The 25896-nt window shown below is 55.0% G+C and overlaps 1 protein-coding gene across 9 annotated transcripts in view; it reads right to left on the bottom strand.

The window, feature by feature from the left end:
* Positions 1-20: 20 nt before the first annotated feature.
* CLEC16A (C-type lectin domain containing 16A) overlaps positions 21-25896 on the bottom strand; it is a 233291-nt gene continuing 207415 nt past the window's right edge. For 4 of the 9 annotated variants that reach the window (XM_044935686.2, XM_044935684.2, XM_025275226.3 and 1 more), the window contains 2 exons: positions 13568-13729; positions 21-3514 (listed from right to left, as the gene is read on the bottom strand). In XM_044935686.2, coding sequence (XP_044791621.2) covers positions 3159-3514; positions 13568-13729 — 518 coding nt within the window. In that variant the 3' untranslated portion in view covers positions 21-3158. Of the gene's footprint in view, positions 3515-4848; positions 6991-13567; positions 13730-25896 lie in introns of those variants that run through there. The other 5 variants (XM_044935683.2, XM_044935687.2, XM_044935689.2 and 2 more) reach the window with 4 other exon arrangements.

The raw sequence follows: 25896 nt of genomic DNA on the forward strand, positions 1-25896 counted from the left end.
GCCAAGGAGCAGCGGCCACATTCTTGGTAACGCTTTTTTTTTATTGCCAAATTCAAATTTACAAGGAAGTTCCAGTTTTCATTTCCACCCTTGTGTTCAGTACCCACGAAACATGAGTCACGCTGGCGAGAGCAGGTACTTCCCTGGAACGGTCCCGAGGCCCAGAAAGCATGGTTTCTCAATCCCGCTCCACCCCGGGACAAGAATTATTTACATATTTTCAACTTGGAGGAACATAAGGAACCCTTACAGTTTCTGCCCCCTGTCATCGTGACTACATTAAATATTTCTTATTTATTGCATCTAGAAAAGAAGGTGGGTGTCGGTCCTCACCCCGCCTCGCGCCTTTTGGACCAGTGCATCTTGAGACCTTAGGGAAATCTAATGTATGTCTGTAGAGAGGTGCATTCTGTCATTCACCCCCTAGTTGCAGGGCAGGTGTTTGGTGGGGGGGGGCGCGGCGAGCTGCCTTCTGCAGAGAGCAGCAAGCAGGGCAGGCCTGGAGGGGCAAGGGGGCACAGAGGGTCTGCTGGTGCCGCAGGACAATCAATACCCCCTCCCGGGTTGTGGGGAGGGCACGTGGCTGTCTGACTTTGAGGCGCCCCTGCTGGCAAACCAGAAACACATGTGCTTTTCCCTAGCCACTTTCAAAGCTGATGTTTGGGGATGACCAGCTCTGCCCCTGACTTGGCAAACCCATCGGGCCTGATGTGGACTTGGGGAGGGTCTCTGGAGGGACAGGACGTGGAGATGGAGGGTGGGTGATCCGAGTCTGGTACCCACGTGTCATGGGGCCATGGCCTCCGCCCACCCCAGGCTCACCAAGAATTCCTGGTTCTACCTCTCTCTGCCCCGGAGACCCAGTGCCTGCTCTCTGGAAGGGCCCCTCTGTAGGTGCCCCCACTGTTCGCTTTTCAAGCGTGCTCCTGAAGACATGGCTGTGCCCCGTGCTGCCAAGACAGTGGGGATCTGGCTGCCAACAGGCTGTGGGGGGCCCGGGACCAACCCTGCAAGCCCACCTGGGGAGAGGTCTGCCCCTGGGCCAGGCATGGGGTGGAAGCTTGGCCTGATCGCACCTTCTGCTCAACAGCCCATGGAGGCCGGTCTGCGTTCAGTTCTCCCGCCTGGCGATGCTGCCCCGGGTCCTTCTGGGCATGTGGTCCCCGCTGGCAGAGACCTTGCTCCTTTACAGCTTGAAGGGCTGGGTCCACCTGCCTGGGTTTCTTCCTCAGAATAATGCCACTGGCCTTTCCTCCTTTCTGCTGCTCCAAAATCATTTCAAAAGCAGAAGTGGGGGCCTCCAGAGCAATCCTGCGCTTCATCCCAGCAGAGGCACCCGTAGGGTCCCCTCCCTGATAACACACACTTTCTCCATCCTTCTGTCCCCGCCGCCTGTCCTTTCTGGAGGGCTCCGCTGAAGGTCATGGCTTGGGTCTCCTTGCTGGGGCCTCTGGAATTTCTGCTGAAATGGCCTCCTGTCTGAGCTGGGCCTTTTCCCCTGATGGTGCTGGCTGGTCTCACCTGCCCAGGGGTTTCTGATGGCTGGAAGAGACCTGTCCCGCAGACACCACACCCCTTCCTTGGGGGAACCGGGTGTTTCCTTCAGGAGGCTGAATCTGGCCCAAGCAGGGCCTTCCTGATTGCAGCAGGAGGAGGAGGCGAGGGGGACGGGGTCCTCTAACAGGTGAGTTTGCGTAGCATCTTCTAAGGCCGCTTGACAACCCGGCCCGGCCAGTGCTGACACGGTAGGTGCTCACACTCTTGTGGGAACACGTGGAGGCCAGTTCTGCAAGGTCTGAACATCGATCAGTGAGCTGAAGGTCACTTGGCTGTGCATGGTTTGAGCAGAAAGAACATTTTGGGAGCTTTATTGGATATCGAGGAGACCTGGTCTGCACACGCCTAGCCCAAATGGAGAAGGAACCAGGGGTTTTCATTACAAAACAAAAACAAACACAAACAAGCTTGCTTCTTTACAGCAGCAGCTGAGAGGAAGAGGGACAGAACCCAGGCTCCTAGGAGGTCATGTCCTCGCTGCTGGGCAGGGGCTGACCCTTGGGGCGTTCCTGCCTGTGGGCACCCACACAGCTGAGCAGCAGGCAACGGCCTTGGAGCACGGTTTCCATGACCTTTTTTTTCCATCAGAGCCTCAGAGACCAGAGTCCCTGCAGTCGCACACAGTTCTTTCTTAGGAAGTGGAGAGGTGGTGACAACCGAAGGCCTTGCTGGAAAACTGTCCTGTTTGGTTTTAGTCCAGAAGGATGGGGAGTGGCCCTGAGCAGGGACCTGACCACAGTCCCCCTTTTCATGGAAAGATCCGGGTGATGCCCTGGGCTGCCACGGCAGAGAAACTTTTGGCCCTCTCAGCTCTGTTGTGTACCTGAGGATAGGTGTCTCTCCTTTATTTATGCTTAAACAATACTTTAAACTTTCCAGAAGAACTTCTATCATTCCACAGGCTCGCCGGGTTAGTGAGAAACAAAGAAGTCAGAATCCCTTAAGACAATGGAGAAGGCGGGACAGAAAACTCTAAACCGCAAATCCTGGGAACTTCAAGGGAAAATGAAAACGAAATCTCTACAGGAATATTACACTTTTAACATGACATCAAACCTTAGGGCGGAGGACGTTTCTTTTTTTTTTGAACTTTTTAAATAGCTGTTTTTCATCTGCTGCCAAAAGCAGGAATAAATATTCCAAGGAGGTGTTTATCGAAGTTCGCTTTTCTAGAAATATCTACACAAAGTGACCATGTCCGCTGCTTCTCTGCACACTGGGGATGGTGGCAGAGGACCTCCAAGACAGCGGAAGGGCTGGCTGATGAAGCGAGTGCTGCTGATGGGTCCTGCCACCGCACCCCCCACCCCCCGCCCGGGGGCTGAGGGCTCTGAGACCAGGAGCCCAGCCCCCTCCCTGAGGCGGCTGTAGGATGATCTGGGTTCGCTGGAAGCACTGCCACTGGTCCCAGCCTGCTCTCAAAGAGGCATGAAGTCAAAGGGGGATTAGATTCGGAGCAGAGGAGCGCAAGGGTGGTTTGAGGTGCTCCCTGGGGCCGAGAAGAACTGTGGATGTTCCCAGAGCGGGGTCAGCTGTTCCAGGTCCCTGCCAGCGGGGCCACACACACACACACACACACGTACATGTTGAAGGAGGCCGGTTCAGGGCTCTGCGGGGTCTGCTGGCTCTGGCTGCCCAGCCCCCGAGCTCAGGGCCTCTGTGCCCACCATGGCTGGCGAGGGCGGCGGCGGGATGCCAGTGAGGGCATGGAGGCTGTGGCGGTCGACGGGCGGGATGAGGGTCAGCGACTCCACGCTCAGCGTGTCTGCAGCGTCCTCGCAGAGCAGGGAGATGGTGGGCTGCTGGGCGGGGGTGAGGCTGGGCGACAGGGTGACGGTCTCCACATCCACGCTCCTTGCCAGGCTCTTGCTGGGCCTGGCCTCGGCTTCTATTTCATTGACAATCACCAACTGGTCGGGGAGGTTAGGCTGAGGCTGCTCCGTGATCATGGGGTCATCTGGGCAAGGCGGGGAGAAGAAAGAGAGGCACGCTCAGCTCTGAGAGGCTCCGCTCGCGCTGGTACCCTCTGCTCCCATCTTGAATAAAGGCCCGGGGATGTGTGGGTGGGAGATGAAGTGTGTGGGGGAACCAGCTTGCCTCCCCTCCCTCCTTCTGGGGATCCACCTAGGTCTGGGGCAAGTCGGCCAGGGCCCAGGGTTACCCTGACTTGTGAAGCAAGGGACACATTTAGGGGCCTGTGCAGAGTGGATCCGGAAGCCCAGTTCCCTGTGCCAGGAAGCAGCCTAAACCGGCTCCGAGTATGAACCACCTGCCCGAGGAGAAATACATGTTTAGGGAGAGACGGGCTTGGGTGTGCTGATCACCGCAGGCCATTTCTCAGAGTCTATATTTGGTAACAGTGCCCAAGAGGGAACTCACTGCAATATTAAAAAAAAAAAAAAAATTCTATAGAACTTTTCGGCTTTGCAAAACTAGAACAAGACTTCGGACTGTGGTTCTCTCGCCTGCTCCTGCTCTGAGTGCTGAGTTAGCACCCAGCAAGGGGCTGCAATTGCCAGGCCATTTCTATGCTGAGGGTCTCTCCCCTCTCCACCCCCATGCCAGGGCCACCTAGAGAAACCACATCAGGAGGGAGAGGTGGCCCGAAGCGGTTATTTTTGGACCAGCAGTTTCTTTTTTTGGTGCTTTTTGAAATCCGTTGATTAGATTACAGGCGAATGGCTTATTTGCTTTTCAAAGAGGAATGGGGCTGGCAGAGACACCAGCTGGACTGGGGCTCCCTCGTGGGAAACATGTGCCAAAACTTCACGTGCCAGTGATCGGAAAACACAGATGAGAAGGCCGTGGGCATCTCGCTCGGAGGGCAAATCTCCCTTGTTACAGATCCTGGGGTCAACAGGGCTTTGAGCACACTGTGTGGAGAGGGGAGTCCAAAGGCACTCTGGGCCCTGGCATGATGGCAGACGTTGTTTTTTGGTTCAGTGTGATTCCACTTAAGTGAGTGGTATTTTTTTTTTTTGTAAGTTAAGCCAAAACAAAACAGAACCGCAAACTGAACACAGAACAAAAGAATGGAAAAACCAAGTGCAAAATAAAACCGAAGGGCGTACAGAATGGGAAGAAAGAGAGGAAAGAGGGTTCCCAGCGTGGAAAGAAAGCACAAGCAACAGATGGGGTTTCCCAAAGGACACATCGCTCCTTCCCAGAGGACCCCCACCCCGAGCACGGCGAGCTCAGAAAGGCCCCGGGTCACTTCTGCACAAGGTCCTTTTTCTTTTCTTTCTCCCCAACCTCCCCCCCCACCTTTTTTTTTTTTAAGAGTAGGCCCACAGAATACCACCACATGGGGCTCTGGGATGGGGTGGTGTCGGTGGATACGGGTGAGCACTAGTGGAAAAAATGATTCAAGGTGCGATCTGAGCCCAGAAATGCTGAGTAAACAACCCCACACACTTTCTGGTTTCTCTGAATTTCAGTGAATTTGCTCCACTCAGTAAGGACGCCTGGTGGTGACGGGCTGATTTCAGGCCTTGGGCTCATGTTGGGACGTGGCGCGCCCTGAACGTGAGGCTCTGAGCGTGGGGCTCACCTGCTCTGGCAGCCTCGCCTCGCTTCACACGAGCGTGTCCAGGAACTTATTACAGAAGGACCCACGTGTGGGCTTAGCTACTGGCGAGGCAGTTTAGAGATGACTAACCAACCAAACGGCACTTCTGTGCCATCTGGAGACAGAGCTTCGGAGCGCTTCCTTCAGGTTTTCTGCAGAATTCTCCAGGAGAATTCCCTCTTTGCTTGGGTCTGCACTTGAACGCAGATTTTCAAGAGGCTGGCAAACCTCATTCCCTGAGTCCTGCCCGGGTTTCTGGTGGTGAGAACAATCAAGCTTGTGAAAAGACTGCTGTTAAATATATTAGGAAACAAACCAACAAATGATGCAGTACACACAAAAGTGGTTTCTTTTTTAGGAAAAGAACAACTTTATTAAAAGGATCCATTTGTCCCCTGAGAAAAAGCCTCTTCCTATTTTTTTTTTTAAACAAGAAAAATCACCTTTTCTTACCCATTGTCTACAACACTGTTCTTTGTTTCTATCTACCTATCGATCATCTTCTATCATCTATTTCCCACCTATCTATCTATATCTACCTATCGATTTTTAAACTAAGAGCTGCTTCCTGAATGTTAGCTACAATGTATACATTCAGAGAAAATTTCTACATTCAAGGGAAAATTACCCAGGGAGGACACTGTTCCTGGTCAAGCGTGGACCTGCAGTGGTCACTGCGTACCCTCTGGCCTCGCTTGCCTGCTGGTGTTTCTGAGCTCCGAGGGCACAGGTTCGGGCCTGACCCAGGAGACGAGTGGAGGCCGGAGCCGGAGAGCCCGACGTCCAGTTCCCATGAGGGGTGCTCAGCTTCCCTGTGGTGCTGCCTCGAGTTGAAACCAAGGCAGCGGGTGCCCTGAGTCCCTGGTTGGCACCCTTGGAGGCTGATCTGCAGCTCCAGGGCTGATCCTTGTCGAGTGGGTGACAGTTTCCAATCAAGATGAGGATTTGACATGCTCAGGCTGGGGAACGTGGGACTGAGCAACGTAGGGAAGAAAAGACAGCAAGTAGGAGGGCAAAGCTCAGGGGAGGCAGCTTTTAAATGCAAGAGAAGGCAAAGGCTCCTGTCTGCCCAGACGGAGGGCACGTGGCGGGGGGAACCCTAGGGGGAGCATCGCAGGAGGGTGGCAGTGACCACAGCCCACACGGCCGCTATTTGGAGCTCTGATCACAAGAAGGGAAAATGGTGGAGTCATGTCCACCAGCGCGCTTACAAGTGAAATGACTTGGCCTCCGGCTGGAATATGATGGAATCTACCACTTAGATATGAGCAAGGCTGAGGAGAGGGGGAGTGGGGTAGGGGTGGGGTGGGGAGGAAAAGGAAAAGAAAAAAAAGCAAGTAAGTGACTTCTTTGTGGCTTTTTGCAAATTCTACTGCCTAGCCCTCATGGCCTAACTGGGGGGCCAGGGGGAGGGGGGGAAGGGGCTGGAAACCCCCTTAGCTCAGGGCTTGTGCCTAGCCTGGTGCGGTGTCTCATGGAGGGCAGTTTTTCCAGACTGCCCGGCTCTGCCTCACGGAGGAGCTGACCCAGCTGCACCCCCTGGGTCAAGGGCCAGGGGGTTCGGTCCTCAGGTGGATTGAGGCCAGGACGGGACCGGAGCTGAGAAAATGGCTCGGGTAGGTGGCTGGGGCTCCCCGTGCCCTCGTCCGGCGTTCTGGGGCTCTGTAGGAGTTGGAAATGCAGCGTGCAGGGCGGTGGCGGGGGGCGTCGAGGGCCCAGGAGGCTAACGGAGGAGACCTGCCTGCAGTGACCGAGCCAGAGGTGCCGTGACAGCTGCCGATCGAAGCACTAAACCCAGTGGCCGCCGTGACTGTCGGCCTCCGACAGGCTGAACACTCGCCGGCGTCCTTTCCTGCCACTCCTTACTAGAGGGAAACACAGCGACAGATCATAGAAAGCTTTTAACAACCGCACAGAGAAGGGGGACATGGAGGGGGACACAGAGAAGTGACGGACGCGAAGCATCGACGACAGCGCGGGGTGGGGGGCAGGGGCTGTGCTCCGGGGGGGCTGCCGACGCGGCCCCCATGCATGGGGGACACCCCACCCCACCCCACCAACCCCGGGAGAAGGTGGGGGCTAAGACGAGCAGGACTCAAGCAGGTAAAGACGGCAGAGGTCTGTCCTGTTGCGAAGGAAAGCCTCGGGGTGGTCAGCGACACCTGGTCTCGGTGATGGAGGAACAGAACTGCCTGTGTGTTAAGATGAAAACCCTGCATCCCTGGGCCCATCTGAGGAGGGAAGGGTGTGTGGTTGGGGCATCAGAGTTGATACAGTTAGAGAAACAAGTGGATTTCTGACCCCCACTGACTAGGCAGCCCCTGAAGCCACCAGCAGAGCCTCCCGTGACCCCTCCCCAGACAAGCCCTCCGCGGCCACGAGGCGCTGCTCCCCCGGCCGCCGCGCTCTGCAGTCCGCACCTTTGAAACCAAGACTGAACCACAGCAGCAAAATCTGAGGGCAGGCGCCAAGGGGCCAGGGGGTGGGTGCTAATCGCTGCAACACAAGTGTTAGGCGCATCTCCCTGGGGAGGAACCAGCCGCCCCCTGTGAGACAAACTCACACTGGGGCCAAGCTTACGATGAATGCCACGGAGCACAACAAGGCGAACGGATCGAACTGCTGGCTTAAAAGGGGTTAAAATGGCACATGTGATGTTAGGGGTTAGGTGTGTTTTACCACACTTAAAATTAATGTCACGGAGAACACTGGGGAGAAGAGAGAAGACGTTCGACTTGGGGTTTTGTCCAAGAGTCCTGCCCGCCTGTGGTGCCGGACGCCGGTGACACACAGGTCGGCCCTGAGCCGTGTGGCGCTCAGTCGGCCAAGTGGGACCAACTGGGTGCTTGGGGCTGAAGGTCGCAGGTTCAGACAATTGTCTCAGGGAGCAGGTGAGGATGGGGAGGGAGGGACTGGGACAGGCGTCCAAAACGGGGCCACCAGGAGCCAAGCTCTTCCTTCTTCCTATAAACACTCGGGGAAGAGTCAGAGGGACCCCAGCTCAGAATTCCCTGGGCCTGAAGATGGACACTGGAAAGAGTGGCCTTGACCTTCAGTCTGACTTCATTTCTTAACAAAAAATTTTCCATCCTCCTCCTCAAAGTCACTCACCCAGAACACAGGTGAAACAAAATGGACTGAAGGTCGGAGGCAGAGTGGCTGTTTGAGGAACTTGGTGTGGGTCACAGAGCTCTTAGCGGAGGCTTTCCTACTAGAATCCCACAGTGCGTGCATGTGTGTGCATGTGTGTGTGTGTGCACGTGAGCACACGCATGGGCATAACCCAGAAGATACTTCTAAAGTGTTCCTACTGATCCTACATTTGGTTCTAAAATTGGGTCTATTCTCTCTTTCCCGCCATGTTTTCTTCAATCTCAAAACCATAAAATGTTTAATGAAAAAAAACCTCCTCATTCCAAACCCTTGATTTTCTCCCTGGAGAACGAGCCGCGGCCCATGAGGCTGGCTATGCCGGAAGAGCCGGCGACAAGAGGCCGGGTGCCTGGACACCTCTGCAGCACAGGGTGCCTGCTTGGAAAGACCTGAGGATCCCAGAAAACTGTCTTTAAAGGATGGTGGGAACAGGTGGACCCATGAATCAGGTGTTGAAACCAAACAATAAAAGCCCCCCGGGGCCCAGCTTTAACAGATAAATAATTCACAATGAGAATAAAATCCCCGTGCCCCCAGCTCTTTCTGCTTTGCTCCTGCGGTTACCACAGAATTCAGTTTTGACCTCTCCTTCAGTCTGGGGGCTTCCCTGGTGGCTCAGACAGTAAAGAATCCACCTGCAATGCAGGAGACCCAGGTTTGATCCCTGGGTTGGGAAGATGCCCCTGGAGAATTCCATGGACAGAGGAGCCCGGTGGGCTACAGTCTATGGGGTTGCAAAGAGTCAGACATGACTGAGGGAATACACTTTCACTTCAGCCTCGGGTATCTCTTGGTCCTGATTTGAGGGCCTTAACTTGCTAAGAAGCCACTCACCAGTGTCCACGATCTGTCTTTGGTATGTGAAGGAGACTCAGAAGCAGGTGTTCCCTGCACAGAAGGATATCTGTGGGCCCCTGGCAAACTGGTGACCTGTCTAGTCGGGTCCCTTCCCCCTTCTGGTGATGGTCCCTCTGCCTGTGTGGGCCTGAAGCCTAAGCTGGGTCCTTGGCCCTGATAAGCGTGGAGGCTGTTTCTTGGAGACAGACCAGCCCTCGGGTCTGTATTTGCAAGAATGGAATTGATAGGTAGATCCCAGAGAGGTGGGGGAAAGGAATGGACTTGTCACCAGCCAGATTCTGGACTGGGCCTTGGGGAACTGACCCAAAGGCCACCTTCTCCAGGGAGCCCTCTAGTCAGCCCCTCATTCTTGGGCTTTCGCCCCCAGTGACGCCTCCTCTGGGAGGCTTCGGCCCTGCCCACAGCCCCCAGCTCATAGTTTATAAATGGACACTTATCTGTGTGGTCCTCTGACAGACTTAGCCTCCCTGCCAGCTTATACATTTCAGGCTTTAGGGCCTGCGCACAGTAGGAACTCAACAAAAATCTGTTTGTTTGCAAACAGGGACCATGGCTGGGGTAGGGTGCCAAGGCTGAGGTAGTCAGAGGCAGACAGAAGAGCCTCTTGGGCACGGTGTGGGAGCTGGGTTGGTGGAGAGACCCTACTGAGCTCAGTCTGATGCCCACGTGACTGAAGGCCCCATGGGAAGCTGAGGAAATTCATGTTTGGGATAAACATGGGCCTCTTTCAAACCCATGAAATGCAAGGTCCCTTGGGCTGGACCAAGGGTGGAGGTGGAAAGCACAATGGAGCATCAAGAGAGTTTCACGCCCTCCTCTGGGGGTGAACCCATGGCTGAGGACCCCTGGCCGTTTGGGGTCTGTTTGTGGCTGACTGGGGGGCCCCTGGGCTCCCCCACTGCAGGAGCTGCACAGTGACCTGGGCCTCTGTGAGCAGGCTGAGGCTCCTCGTCTGGCTCCAGAGCAACGGCGAGCTTCAGAAGGGGAGATGCCTGCATGTCACTGGCAGTCTCCAGCCAGGAGTGGGACCAATGCCCGGGTCTCAGGGGCACCCCCTGGAGGCACCGGGGACAGACGCAGGGAGGCGGCGAGGCGTGCAGGGTCGTCTCTGCGCGTGGGGCAGGGCTCTGGACCTCGGAGGCTGGGTTCCTATCTGGGCCCCCTGCTACCAGCTGCAGCATCCTGGCCAAGCTGTGAGACCCCTCCGACCCTCTGGGGCTTTCAGCTGCTCAGTGTGAGGCAGAGGGTGGCAGAATTCAATGGGCGGGTGTCTGTAAAGTGCTTGTGAGCTGCACGCCTGTCACGTGGATTTGGGGAGCAGAGTCTACTGGGGTGCCCTGTGGAGGGGGCATACCTGGAGGGCTGGGCAGTGTGGGCCCAGGCCACACTGATGGCTGATAGTGTGAAGGTCATCTCCGCTTTTCATGGATGAAAGTGAAAGTGTTAGTCGCTCAGTAGTGTCTGACTCTTTGTGACCCCATGGACTGCAGCCCAGCCTGCCAGGCTCCTCTGTCCGTGGGATTCTCCTGGCAAGAACACTGGAGTGGGTAGCCATGCCCTTCCCTTCTCCAGGGGATCTCCCATTTCCTTTTCCAGGGAATCTTCCTGACCCAGGGATTGAACCTGGGTCTCCTGCATTGGCAGGTGGATTCTTTACTGTCTGAGCCACACAATTCCATGTTTCAACCCCATGGGTCAGAGAAAAAAAACACTGGGTTCATCTCCTAGTGGACAGCATCTCCTGAGTGCGTTTGTGACCAAACCCTGACACGCACAGTGTGGCTCCAAGAGCACAGAAGCCCTGGAGTTTGCTACTTTCAGCTGCAGAGGGCCTGGCAGCTGCTCTCCACCCTGGGAACCTCCTGGACTCAGAAGGCTCAAAAACACACAGTGCTTCTGATCCACACTGTGCCCTCAAAACCCACTTTGGGATAAGTGGCCCCTGCAGCTGGGCTGCTGCTATTTGCTGTCCAGGCTGGATGGGGTACGGGGTGAGGTCCTGGCTAGAGCTCCTGTCCAGCTGACCCCGCAGGGGACAGTCTGATGACTTCCAAATCAGAAGCCTGAACACTGGGTCACCACCTGGGCGGACATCTAATCAGGACATGGGAAGAAGGGCACCTGTCCCAATATAACCCTCCCCTCTTCTTTCATCTAGCAAGGCTGGGTAGGACCCCAGGCAGAGGCTGGCATCATTTGGGTAGACTTGTCCCTCCAGGGAACATGGAAACCCCACGGGCTGTTTTCTGAATGGACCTGGTGGCTGAAGGCTGGCCTGGAGGTTTGGCATCAAGAGGAAGTGACCAGAGATCCTCCTGGGCCTGCCGCCCCAACCCCGGGGCACTCTCTCCTTGCAGCGATCAACAGCTGGCTCCTCAGTTGAGAGGGAAGCACCAGCCGCCCCACGGGCCGGCCCTGCATCGGGAGGTGAGTTATTTCAGTGTCTGCAGAGATCTGGGCGGGCAGGCTGGGCCCCAGGCTTTTACTGTCAGGCAGCATAAAAAATGGGGCCTCCAACGCCTGCCCCTGCAGGCCTGCCGGGGACACACGGATCGGGAGCAGACAGCCGGGGGCTGAGCATCACTCATCTACCTGACAATGGGCTAACAGCCCCCGCGTTTCGGAGATGAGCAGACATGTCACTGGCACCGAGCAGGGGATGGAGGCCAAGAACAAAGAAACGAGCGCAAAGCGCACGGTGGGCATGGTGCAGAGCCCCAGGGCCACACTCGGCTGGACCTCTGTACAACCAGGCCCGACTTTGATAGCGTGTTTCTCTTCTGGCTTCAGTCGGAGGCAAAGAAGTGTATGGCTCTTTGGTTTGTTTAGCTGTCGGCTGTGCCTCCTTAAACGCGAAAGGAAGGTGTAACAGTGGCACCAGAAGAGACCTTTCACCCAGAATGCAACTGGAAGTCTGTGTGTGTGTGGGTGCACGCGACACAGACACAGAACCATGCACACGCCAGAGCACGCGGGCACACACGTGGCACGTCAATACATAACCCTGCTCTTGGGCCCTCAAAGCCAGCATGAGCCCAGGCTTCAGGAGGAGGCTGAGGGCTGTCCTTGGCTTCTGAGAAAGCTCTGTCTGGATTTCCCAGCTACGAGCTTGGGAACGGCAGCAGCACTGCCTGGACACGCAGCCAACCTTCAGTCGGGCTCAGAAATAGCTCAGAAAGGGCGGTCGTCTCTCCCCGGGGTTGGGGCAAGGAGGGGAGCAGGTGCTGAGTTTAAGGGGGCTCTAAGTGAGGTGGCTTGAGGGTGACCTTGCTGCTGGGGCCCTCATGAATGTCCGTCAGAGATGGAGGTAATGGATGCTCGTGGGAGGAGGGGCGGGGGTGCCCTGAGCCACAGGCATGGAGACCAGGCGCGGTTAACCCTTTGCTGAGAACAGTGGAAGCTGAAAACTCCGGACAGAGGGGTCGGGGCCAAGGGGATCTCTGCCTCTGGTGTTGAGTGGCCGGTGGCCCAGGGCCCTCAATTTCCTGGCACCATGGTGACTTCCACCTTGGCACTCTGCTTTTGTCAAGACCCATCAATCCATCAGTCAACAAGGGTGTGCACAGGTGTCCCTGAAATAACAATGGGTGGGGGCTCTGGAGGGGACCCTGGAGGAACAGGGAATAACACTGAGGGTCCTGAGATGGGGGTGCAGACCAGAGTTATGGAGGTCCCCCAAATCAGAGACGTCTGGGGCCTCCAGACCCTTGGGTCACCCGCCGGGGTGTGAAGCAGCAGGCAGGCGCGAGGCCCTGCTCCTCTGGCTGCACTCAGGGGCCGTGGTGCTCAGGAAACAAGCCTGGCATCTTCATTTCTGGGATCTTATGCACTGCAGCCAGGGGCTCACGTGTGAGGGGCTCAGAGAGCTGCGCAGACCACGCGCGTCTCACCCCAGGCTCCTTGCACACAGGGTCTCTCTGCGCCACACCTGTGCTTGCATCAGTTATAGGAGGGCAAGCTGTGACTCCCGCCCATCCTGACAGACTCCCAAAAAGGCCAGCAAGAGGCACCCCCTGGTCACAGACGAGTGGACGGCCCCAAACATTTAAAGAGAAAATTGGTATGTTATGGAGGGAAAAAAAAATTAGCAGAGACACAATTCTTTTGCCAGAGTTCAAAGCATCACATCTGGGAGACCCCTCCCGTGACACCTATGACCCTGGAGGTGACAGTGGGATGAATTTAGGCCGGGTCGCCCACTGTCCACCCCTCCAGCTCTGCGGCCTGTGGGCCAGCCCATGAAGAGAGCCATTCTTCCCCCAGTGGGGGCCGAGCCAGCCAGCCACCCCCAATGGTACGCTGGAGTGGACGCAGAACCCTGAGAGGCAGAGTCCCCAGACACGGTGGCAAGGGGCAGCCAGGGGCCTCAGGTGAAGGGGTCGCAGCGTTTCCTCAAGTCCCTCCCACCGCACCGTGTCCCGCGGCCAATACCTGCGGGGCTCTGGGCGGCCGAGGGGGTGGACGATGAGCTGGCACCTCCGGAGTCGCAGTGGCTGGTGCTCCCACTGCCGCTGGGGCTCCCGCTGGCCGACGGCGAGGGCGAGGACAGCGAGGACGAGCTGTGCTGGTTTATGCACTGGGCCACAGCGAAGCCTGCAAGGCAAGGCGGGAAGCTGTGACCCAGTGGGGCCGCCGGCCGGCCTGGACAGAGGGTGCCGCCTCCCCAGAGAATGTGTGTGAGGCCACGGGTTGGGGGGCGGAGCCCCCGCCCGAAGAGGAGGGCTAACTGACCCAAAGCCAGCTCCTTCACAGTTTGGGTCTGCTCCCTAGAATTAGCTGAACTCGCCGGGCACTGGACGGGCCTGACACACTTCGACGTTATTTCGTGGAAAAGGGTGCAGACAGCCATAGATCCCAGAGTGCGTGTGTGTGGGGAGACGCCGAGTCATAAATCAGTGCCTGATGCTGGCTTAGCATCGTGCCAGCTGCACCCTTGAAGGGGACAATGCAGCCTCGGGGCTCAGAGGCGTCCTGGTGACACTCACAGATGGACGCGGGACACCCTCGCCACCAAACCGCGGGGCCTCTGCTCACGTGGCTGAGTCCTGCCAGAGGCAGGGCACCCAACCCGAGCTCTGAAGCCACCCTTGGCGGGAGGGGAGACCTTGAAGATGCACCCCGCCAGGGACTTGGCTCTGCCCTGGCAGGTCTGGCGTAAAGTTTGGTGCATGAGGGACACAAGTTCTGGCGAAAAGCAGGCAATTACAGTTTGGCTTGGCCCTCTGAGCAACTCTGGGGTTGAGGATGGGGCTGCGGCCTGCCCATCCCGAGGAAGTGGAAGAGCCCCAGTTTGGAGACTCGCAGACCCTGGCAAGCCCTGCCTGGCTCAGCGCCAGGACGTGCACCCAGTGTCTAACCCAGCTGCAAGCTTGAGGGGCGTGGGTCACCGACCTCTCCCCACTCGGCTGCTGCGGGGAGAATGACCACCCAGCCTGCTCGGCCCTGGGTGCTGGGCACGCGGTGGGAGCGGGCTATTCTGAACGAGCCGCCCCGGAGCGCCCGGAAGGGGACTCCTGACCCCTGTACAGCCTGCTTTTCTAAAGGGCGTGGCTCCTGATCTTATCCACGAACCGCCCGGGAAGCTCCCATGGAACAGACTCCTCGTGGACGCTCCTGGGAGCCTAGCAGGCTGTGCCGGTTGCTGCGGCAGCCCCCCGGGAGCTCTGTGCCCCTGCTTCTGCACCAAGTTGGGGTGGGGATGCGGACGGGGCCTTCTCCCCACTGACAGCGGGGACCCTGACCCTCCTGGCCAGTCACATCAAGCCTCCCCAGCCTGAGTGCACTCCTCCTGGCTCTAAGCCTCACACTCGCCCACCACCAGCGCCCACTGACACTTCTCCCAGCAGGTTCTCCAGGCCTGACCGGGCCTTGCTCAGAACTCAGGCATGTGTCCCGCAGGGGTCCGAGACGAGGGCCCTCTGACTGGTCAGGCAAGGCTGACTGGAACATGGCCGGGCCCTTTGTGTACAGTCTGCCCGAGGCTGCTCGCAAGCTATGGTGGCAATGCCGAGTCACTGCAAGAGGGGCCGCCAGCGGGGCCCCAAAAGCCTGAAATGCTTTGCTCCCCTTCCCTGGATGGGAACAGCAGGCACGGCCAGGGAGAGGGTGGGGGCACCAGGGAAGCCTGGGCTCCATCCTGGCCCACTTGCTTGCCCGCCGCGGGCCTTGGCCAGTCTCCCCACTTCTCGGAGCCTCCTTGCCTCCACACCCTGGTGGGCAGGTCTGGGTGGAGCAGGGGGGTGGGAGGGGGGTGAGGGAGTTTGCTCTGTTCCCACCTCAGGACTTGGGGGAACCCACACCCGGCTGCCCTGGTGGAGCAGCTCTTTTGTACTGATGTTTGTATAAAATTATTTTTGTCTGAGGATCAAAAGCTGGGTCTATTTATACCCCCAGCGATGTGATGGCATGCGGATGTGAAGCCTGGAGGGGGTGTGGCGGGTAAGCTCCCCGCCCCCACTGCCCCACCTCGGAGCGGGGCAGGACTTTGCAGGAAGAGGCACGGGGTGATGGGCTGCGTGCGGTGCTGGTGGCTAGGGAGGTGGGGGCTGGGGCCTCAGCTTAACTACGGCCAACGTCAAGGCAAATCCAGACAGGAGTCAGGAAGATTCCTGGGGGTGGGGAGGGGTGTGGGCAGCCACAGCTCCACAGAACTAGCTTAATAGTGGCTGACTTCTTAATCACTTCAAGCGGTAAACCCCCAAGTATACAAGCTGTTTGCTTGCCTCAAAAATGAATCACTCCCTAACAAATCAAAATGTCAGGATGGCTTTCCCCGAGCAGCTTATTTATCAGAATGGTGAATGGAGGGGGCCTGAGAGTATGGGCACTGAGCTGAGGGTAAGCCGATCTTGTTACACTCTGGACAATGCCCCAGCCTGGATGGTTTGGCGGTCACCTACCCCTTCTCTTAAGACACTTGTCTTCTCTCTCAAGCTCTTTAAAGCCCGGATTTATTATGTTAAAACGTGGGGTGGAGTGTGTGGGGGAGCCAAAGAGACGCTGAGACTGCAGTCAGGATAGCAAAGTTCCTTCATGTAGGGAACGGATTAGGGGTCAAGCCTTAGACAGACAAAAAATATGGTGCACCTCCTGTAGGTGCTAAGAGTTAGAGAAAAAAGAAACCCCGCCAACTGCTGAAAACACCCATTCGTGGGTCTAGCTGAGTGGAGGCAACTGAAGGCATCTTTCCCTCATCTGCTGCTATAAAAATCCAGCTCCTTTCCTTCCATGGCATAGGGACCCAGAAAGCCTCAGCGATGTTTTCTGTTTGTTTGTTTGCTTTTTAGCTCAGTGCCCAGAAGCCCTCTGCAATTTCCTGGGGCTCCTCCCCAAATCAAGCTGGCAACACTTTGAGAGCCGGTTCGACCAAGGGCTCAGCAGAGAACTCAGGGAAAGCGCCTGCAGTCGGGGCTATGGGCCTCCCTCTCTTGCTTCATCGTGTTCTCGATGAACTAGCTTTGCCGGGAGTGCCAACGGACTCTCTGGATGCGAGTTAAACACACATGGGTTGCCAAGTATTTGCAAACTCACAGATGCACCAGAGATCATGGGACCAGGGCATGGGCAAACAGGCCTCTGTGAAAGCTCCTCCAGCAGATAAGGTTCTTGGCCCTTCCCGAGACGGTCTCAAGAAAAGCCTGTGAGATGTGAATGGAAAGGCCATATGGACCTTCATACCATGTGGCTGATCCCACCTTTAGAAATTGATGCTGTGAAGGCACCGTGGGTGGGTGCACGGATATTCAAAGCATTGGTGCATGTGACACGGAACTGGTGACATCTGAAGTGTGCACCAATTAGACAAAAACCAAATAAATCCTCCTACGCCCAGATGATGAAATCCTTGCCGGCTGTCAAACATGTTGGTATAAAAGAAGATGAAGTGTGGAGGGAAATGCTCAAGACATAGTAAATAAAAGAAGTTTTGAAAAAACATGTCCCATCTGCTCCCACTGTTGTAAAAAATAAATAAATAAAAGGTTAAAAAAAAAAGACCTGCCTTCCAATGTAAAGGACATGGGTTTGATCCCTGGTCTGGGAAGGGAAAAAACTAAGATCATGGCATCTAGTCCCATCACTTTAGGGCAAATAGAAGGGGAAAAAGTGGAAATAGTGACAGATTTTACTTTCTTGGGCTCCAAAATCACTGCAGATGGTGACTGTAGCCATGAAATTAAAAGATGCTTGCTCCCTGGAAGAAAAGCTATGACAAAGCTAGACAGCATATTAAAAAGCAGAGACATCACTTTACGGATGAAGGTCCAGATGGTCAAAGCTATGGTTTTTCCAGTAGTCATGCACAGATGTGAAAGTTGGACCATAAAAAAGGCTGAGTGCCAAAGAATTGATGCTTTGGAATTGTAGTGCTAGAGAAGGCTCTTGAGAGTCCCTTTGATTGAAAGAAGATCAAACCAGTCATTCCTAAAGGAAATCAACCCTGAATATTCATCGGAAGGACTGATGCTGATGCTGAAGCTCCACTACTTTGGCCACCTGATAGGAAGAGCTGATTCATTGGAAAAGACCCTGTTGCTGGGAAAGACTGAGGACAGGAGGAAAAGGGGATGACAGAGGATGAGATGACTGGATCTCACCTGATCTCATCCACGTTTGGATGGATGGCATCACCAACTCAATGGACAAGAGTCTGAGCAAACGCCGAGAGATAGTGAAGGACAGGGAAGCCTGGTGTGCTGCAGTCCAGGGGGTCAAAAAGAGTTGGATACGACTGAGGGACTGAGCAACAACAACTGGGAAGATTCCACATGCCATGGAGCAACTAAGCCCAGGAGCTGCAACTAGAGAAAGCCCTCGCAAAGCAATGAAGATGTAGTGCAGCCAAAAATTAAATAAAAAAAAAAAAAAGACTTTCCTCATTAAAAAAAAAAAAGTTGCTGCCAATTCATCTCAAACTTTTCACACACACACACACACAAAATCCAGGCTCTGTCTCTCTCCTTGTACGGAAAAAAAAGTGTTAGTTGCTCAGTCACGTCCGACCAACTCTTTGCAACCCCATGGACTGTAGCCTGCCAGGCTTCTCCATCCATGGGATTTTCCGGGCAAGCACACTGCAATGGGTTGCCATTTCCTTCTCCAGGGGATCTTCTGACCCAGGGATTGAACCTGGGTCTCCTACACTGCAGGCACACTCTTTACCAACTGAGTCCCCACAGAAGCCCTCTCCTTGTACTGGGAGCAAAGCAAACAGACTGGAGTGGAAGTCGTGGGAGCACCGGGTGTTTTACTAGGGTGAGTTTTACTTTCATTTTTTTGTGCTTGTCTGTGCAGGACTTCTACCACGTTCAGCATTTTAAACCAGAAAAAGAGGGGAAAGATGAAGGAAGGCACCCGGGCAGGCGGACGCTGCTGGGTCCCTAACATAGACCTTCGATCTCTTCTGGCCTCCGGAGCTCTCTCTCCCAGAATCACTAAGAACCTGCCCAAAGCTGGGGCCAGATGCGATGCTCAGGAGCAGGCGGGACAATGGTGAAATGCATTCCCCGCTTTCCAGGAGCCCCGGGCTTTACAGGGTCAGGCCAGGGTCTTCCTGCTGCCCTCTGGCCCTGTTTTGACAGTTATTCTGGGAAGATGAACTCATGAGTAACTCTCTGGCGTTTGTCAAGCACACAAAGAAAATACCACGAGAAGGTCAGTCTATTTTAAGTGCGCTGATAGAGGGAGGGCTGGTCTGCAGGTCAGGACCCCTCATGATCTTGGACGGGCCCCCCCACTCTCTGTGGGTCTGTATGTTTTTATGAGAAACACAGTACAGTGAGTGAGGCTCTCTGCGCTTAAATGGTCAGTTTTCTTTTTCCCTATAAATTTGAATTTGATTTGAGTCCCACAGCCTTTTGGGGACGTGGGGAAAGCGGAAGACACTGAAAAGTGCTCCCTGAGTACACGTTGTGAACCACTGTCACTGACAGACCTGGACAGCATACTAAAAAGCAGAGACATCACTTTGCCGACAAAGGTCCAGATAGTCAAAGCTATGTCCAGTAGTCACGCACGGATGCGACAGCTGGATCACAAAGAAGGCTGAGCATCAGAGCGTTGATGCTTTCGAACTGATGAGGACGAGATGGTTGGATGGCATCAGTGACTCAATTGACGTGAATCTGAGCAAACTCTGGGAGATGGTGAAGAACAGGGAAGGCTGGTGTGCTGCAGTCCCTGGGGTCGCAAAGAGTCGGACACGACTGAGTGACTGAACAACAATGCTGTTGCCTTTGGGTGGAACACCCACTAAGCTTTCCCCATGACAGCAAGGTTGCCACAGAAGGCAGTGTCCAGCGCTAGCCAAATGCAGCCCAGAAGCTTGCAGGTATGTTTGACTTTGCTCACATCTCGTTTGTGCTTTGCTTGATTTAGGCACTATCATTCATACATTGGGAGATTCTACATACAAGTCTGGGTTTCTGGCTTCTTAAAAAACAATGACCTGGCATCACTGGGCCCTATTCCCACGTGGCAGCAAATGGAAGAAGTGAGCAGTTCCCTTGCCCTCCCTAACTTGCCTGGTGCTCGTAGGCATTTTAGTTATGAATCTCTGCTCTTTATCTTTGGATTCTTGGTCGAATCCATGGGACTTGGAAAAGGAAGTTCCAACCCCCAGTGACCTTTCGTCAGCTCCCTCCTCCAGCCCTATCCCTCACCTTTCCAATCAGTGGGGGCCGGGGAGGACCTGTGGAGATGGGGCCCCTGCCTCTTGCAGCCCAGGGAGGTGTCAGACTGAGTGACACGAACCCATTGCTTGGACCTCCCTGGTGGTCCAATGGTCAAGAATCTGCCTGCCAACGCAGGGAACATGGATTCAATGTGGTCAGGGAAGATCCCGCACGTCACAGGGCAACTGACCCCCTGTGCTACAACCACTGAAGCCTGTGCGCCCTAGAGCCCGTGCTCCGCAACGAGAGAAGCCACTGCAGTGAGAAGCGAGAGCACCGCAACTAAAGAGTAGCCTCGCTCTCTGCAACTAGAGGAAGCCCAGTTACAGCAACGAAGACCCAGTGCAGCCAAAAAAAAAAAAAAAAAAAAGAATGACTTGCTCTTGGCCTCAGCTAGGCTGTTCCCTTGTTCTGGAATTCCCTTTGGCCTCTTTTCTGTCTTCACAAATCCCTTCCCTATCTTTTAAGGCTCAGACAGCTCTGGGCCAGCTTGGGCAAGGGTTTCTGCAATCAGTGGGGCTAACTGTTCTTTCCCCTGTGCTCCCAAAGCCTAGCCTGTCCAGCCTTGGGGCCCCATCAGCCCACGTAAGGCACATGCCCAAGTAGAGCAAAAGCAACTTGACTGCAAAGTTGCTTTGCTATTATGTGCAACAACTATCATTATTCTAACAGCTAGCACCTGGAATCCTTGGGGGTTCAGAGTGCTTTGCACAGTGTTTCTGATACTGTGAACTGTCCCCCAGTACTGATTCTCCCCTTCACCTGCAATCTTAGAATCTGGCAACTAGGCACAGCCCTGTGACTAAGTGGTGGCCAATGAGATAGAAGTGAAAGTGATGTGTTTGGTGTCTAGGAAGGGTTCTTCAAAGGAAAGAGGTATGCTTTCCTCCATTCTGCTTCCTGAAACATGGATGCGATGGTTGCAACTCCAGCAGCTATCATGGCCCATAAGGATGAATCACATACTAGGGACAGCAGAGCATTGGGCCGGAAGGATCTTGGGTCCCTGATGCCTTTGTGGAGCCCCTGACTCCCTTCATCCAGGATTCCTCTCCCTTAGAGGTAAATAAACTCTTTGGGGTTTTTGTCTACTGTGCAGTTGGACCTAATCTTAACTGCCAGTTGTGAAAAAGCTTCGGTAATGCAGGGGTGTGAGGTGAGCTCTGTAGAGACAAGGGACTGGCTGGCCCCCAAAGCTTCTGGGGTAAGGAAAGCTGCCCTGCACTTCCTGGGGGAAATCTGGGGTGGTAGAGTAAGGAAAAAGAGGGGAAGGAGCAATTGAGAGGGGACCTTTCCCACGACCCCACAGATCTTTAGGCAATGCTCCTTCTTCAGCTCTTTTCTTCTGCGGTGCAAGTGGCCTTTTGGCCAGAGTACGTAGGAAAGGAACAGAATTCCCATCTGGGTTCACACAAGGCCACACAAAGATGATGCACAAGGGCCAAGACCCGGAAACAGCCAGGACCACGAAGACAGTCAAGGGTGGGGAGGATTGCACATGTGCGGGCAAGAGAACCTGGGGGTCTGAGCCAAAGTTTCCGAAACCCGGGAGGAGCAAGGAGGCCCCAGCTGACCTCTGCGGTCTGCCCAGGACTTGTGCTGTTCTGCGTACTATGATTCTATATAAGAGGTACTGGTTATGTGACTGACGTGCCACTCTATCAGGTTGAAGACTGGAAGATCTGAAAACTCCCTGAGCATGTGGGAGATTCAACGGGGACCTTTCAGAGAGCTGAAGGGGAAGGAACCCCACTGGCTTAGACTTCTTCTCAGGGACTGTGACCACTGAACGGCAGCAACCTCACCCCAGAGCCTCACCCATTACAGGCACTCCTACAGATCACCAGGAAGGATGCAAGGTGGCTGACATCTGAAAAACCAAAGCCAAATAAATGCCATGGCTACTAAATACTAAAACTACTAAATACCGAAAGCCACGAAAACATAAACTAAACGGTGAGACTCCAATAAAAAAGGTGAATGGAAAGTGAGAAGCTATGTCAGAACAACTTCCAGCGAGGGGAGACTGACGTCACCACCTGGCTCTCATTTCCTGGGGGGCCAAGACCTCAAGGAACACTGTCCTAGGTGACCGAGCTCTCATGACATCCCAGCTCATATTGAGATGCCTGTCCCATTACACCCTCCTGGACAAGGTCCCTGAAGGCAGGTTCCTGGAAGAATCAGCTGCCTGGCTGGAGACGGAGCCTCGTTCTGGAAAGATAATGTCACATCACAGCATTTTGCAATTTTTTTTTTAATCTCGACAGTGAAATTCTAGTTTATACGCGAGATGAAAATAGAACTGCCCTGGCTGCAGGGTACCTGATCAAGGGCAGGCTTCCCTTCTCCTGTCTCTTCTAGAACGAACCTCTGTAGAGCCTGCCTATGAAAATCACAGACAGGTCACGTGGGTGGCTCAATGCCTCGAGTCTTCTACAGGCTGCAAACTCAAGCACCAAGGGCTGGATGGGTAACAGTGGTGAGAGAGGAGAGGTGAAGGGTGAGAGGCAGACAGTCTCCTCCACTTGCCATCTGCTTTCCCTTGTTTGATTCCAACATGGGCGCTGAGAAATCGCTCTCTTCTACCAGGAAAATGAACCTGATTCAGCCTGTGTCGGGGAGACAACAGGGAGTAGGGGAGATTGGGGAAAACAGGAAACTACAGCTCTGCAGACCCTCTGGCTGCTGCTGCCTGAGAAAGTGGCCACAGCTTTCTGTTCCTCAGGAGAAGCTGGGTATCTGGATTTTGGTGTAAAACTTCCTGATTTTTAAAACTGCTGACAACTCACTTCACATTTGGGAAAAAAAAAAAAGCAGGCAAGCCCCAGGCAAACCAAACTGAGCGCGTCTCCTGTGTGCATGATCTCTGCCAGCTGAGACCGGGGCATCAAGGCCGAGCTCCTGACATGTGCGCCTTCTGAGTCTGAATGACACCACCCTGAGTCAATGAAGGCTCACATGGATGTGTTTCAAAGAAGCCCAGTTTCCAAGAGACCTCTTTCACGATAAAGATCCAAGACTTGGAGGGGAAGAGCTGTCCACCCTGCAAAAACCAAGCCTTGCTTCTCGACAGTCTCGGCTGCAATGAGGACCGCGGGGGTGGGGGCGCCCCCCACTCCCATCTGTCTTTCATTAGCAAATTCACCCTGGGGCCCCAGCTCAGGTTGTGAGGATGCAGTGTCCGTATTTTTCTCACCGCTCCTCGATGCTGGGAAACAGTAAAAATAATCAATTGGCCCTGTGACCTCGCACACAAAGCTGAAGACGGCAAGTGCAGCCGTGGCCTGATTTCCCCCACCCTCGCTGGCTCCTTCCTCGCTGGGCCCCTTCACCTCCCCCCAACGCAGCCTGCCCTGGCCCTGGGGCCAGAGAGGAGGCGCAGGGCTGAGATGGAGTGTGGGACTCCGCCTTCGGGTGGCTCTGGATGGACTGTATGTGGTCTGCAGGGTCCACCGGCAATATCAGAGGCTGGCTTTGAAGCCCATACCTCCCCCCTCACCCTCCGCTTTCCCCCGCCAGATGAGGGCAATGCCCAGCAGAGGGGCTGCACCCTGCTGGCTCAGATGGTAAAGAATCCACCTGCAACGCAGGAGACCCAGGTTTCATCCCTGGGCGGGGAAGATCCCCTGGAGGAGGAAACGGCAACCCACTGCAGTATTTTTGCCTGGGAAATCCCATGGACAGAGCAGCCTGGTGGGCTGCAGTCTATGGGGTTGCAAGGAGTCGGGCACGACTTAGCAATTAAACCCCCAACTAGCAAAGCCTAAGTGCCTACAACTGTTCAAAGAACATGGAGGGGTTCCGGGTGAGGACGCGGCTTCAGAGTAAGTTCAACAGCAGCGCACCCACTGGGCCATGAGTGGCCAGGCGTTCACCTAGGCCTCCTCTAAGGAATTTGCACAAAAATAAAAGGATCCACCAACAGATCCCCTCCGTCTCCCTGTAGTGAGTCACACGATTTACCATTTCAGGGTTGTGGGCACAAAACTCTGGATTCCAAGACCAACACATGGCCACCCCGCAATGTTGACCCTGAGCGATTTCTGATCTTTGTGTGCACTTCCTGCCTGGCCCAGGGGGCTGCTCTGGGAAGAGAGTGTTTCTACCGCCTCCCTCGGCCGAGCCTGAACAACCTCACCACAGGCGAGACGCCCTCCATCACTGACGGGCAGGACCTCAAAATGCTTAAAGACTTTTATTTCCGGTTGTTTTTTTTTAGGGGATAACATGTCCAACATATAAAAATAGCTGGAAACTTGCAGAATCTTTTAACCTATAGCTGTTTATCCTCAGATAAATCCTCTGGGATTTTAAAGACTATACTTGAAAACCTGCAGGAAAGAAAAAATGGTCTTTCAGTATCTCGTTTTCTTTGTACTCTCTCGGTCCCAGCTCTGCCCCTCAAACTGCTTTTGTTCTCAGGTGACGCCTCCCTGGGGGGCTGCCACCCACGGAAGAGACCTGGGGTCTAAGCAGCCCTCTGGCTGCCTGGGGGTGCCATGAGAACGACAGCCCCTCACGTGCTGCCCTATACTGCCTTGGACACGCGCCCCTCTCCAGCCCACAGGTGTGGGGGGCTGCTGGCAGGTGGGGACCACACTGGACTAGATCTCCGAGAATCTCTTAGAGGAGCATCCCCTGAAGGTGGCCAGGACTTGGGCTTTGTGCCCAAGGGCCAGGGCCCTGCCTTGCCCAGCCCCTGCCCTCTTCCAATGACATTACCGTCTATACAATAGTGAGAAGAGAGCTCCACAACAGTCTCTCAGCAGAGGTATTAGAAAGCCCACCAGTGGCCATCTCGGCTGCCTCTTAACTGAGGCAGGAAACACGGCTGAAAGAGCAGCGAGAGGGAGGCCCGTTAGACAGAGACCGGGGGTGCTTCCAGATGCAGGGAGCAGGTCACGGACCCCGGACTCCTGGCCCCAGTAGGAGGCCAGAACCACTGGCCAGGGCTGAGTTGGGTCAGCTACAGCCCTGCGTTCAAAGGACAACCAACCTCCTGAGGCTCTCAGTGGCTCAAGGCCCATTGATTCTCTTCATCAAGTCTCCACCCCATCGGCCCTGCTCTGTGCGCTCAGGCAGAAGGTGGGTGATGCATGCTGACACGTGCTCCTAGCCTCTTACGTTTTACGAGGGGGCCATGTGCAAGGGGGCCAGAGGACCAGTTTTGATCTTCTGCATGTGCAGTCCCAGAGCACCCGCCCACCTGTGGTCCTGGTTCCCTGTGCGTGTGTGCAGGACCGTGGGGTGGCTCCCTCCTGTAGAGGCGCCACGTCAGGGTCTCCGGCCACGCGCCTTAACAGATTGGGGTTAGGCCAGATGGACAGGCGATGATGTTGGCTGACACATCACTGGCAGTGGGACCGGGAGATGCTATCTGGAACTACGTGGGGCAGGTAGGACCAGGTAGCGTGTGAGGAGCCACACACAGCCCAGAGCAAGCTGCAAAAGCCATGACCGAGGTTGCTGAGTGGACGGGACTGTTACCTTCTGACCTGGCAGTGCTTGCTGTTCGACACAAGCCGCCAGCCGGTCGGGGGACACAGCTCTGTCAGCTATGGGGGAGGACACTTGAGAGCAGATACTTGACTCTGTGGCTGTAGTTCCCACTCTGGACACAGGATATGGGTGTGAAGGGGGTTCAGGGGTCCAGGCACCCCGTGTGGCCATGTGGCCTCGGGGGAACCACTTAGCCCCAAGCCTATGGCTCTCACGTGTAAAGCAGGTGACAACAGCTGGCCTCAGAGGGCCTGAGAGGAGTGAACAAGTCGCGACGGTCTAAGGGTTCAGTTAGCACGAGCTGTTTGACCACTTAGCTGGCATTTACGGTACAACTGGAATTTGGGCCCAGTGAGCCAAGAACTGGGGATTTTCGTTTTTAGGAGGGTCTTTACACCTGGGGGATGTGTCAGAAGCAACAGCTCAGCTCAATACAGAAAACAACACAACGCAGAGCAGAATCCTTCCTTATGTTCACTGTCAGAACTAAAGGTTACAGAAGCAGGGCTTTTAGAAAGTAATTGTCAGTACCTAAGTTTAAGGGATGTATATTAAAACAGTGTATGAGAAAATGAGCTGGCTTGTTAC

The sequence above is a fragment of the Bubalus bubalis genome, chromosome 24 (assembly GCF_019923935.1).
Source record: "Bubalus bubalis isolate 160015118507 breed Murrah chromosome 24, NDDB_SH_1, whole genome shotgun sequence".
Lineage (NCBI taxonomy): Eukaryota > Metazoa > Chordata > Mammalia > Artiodactyla > Bovidae > Bubalus > Bubalus bubalis.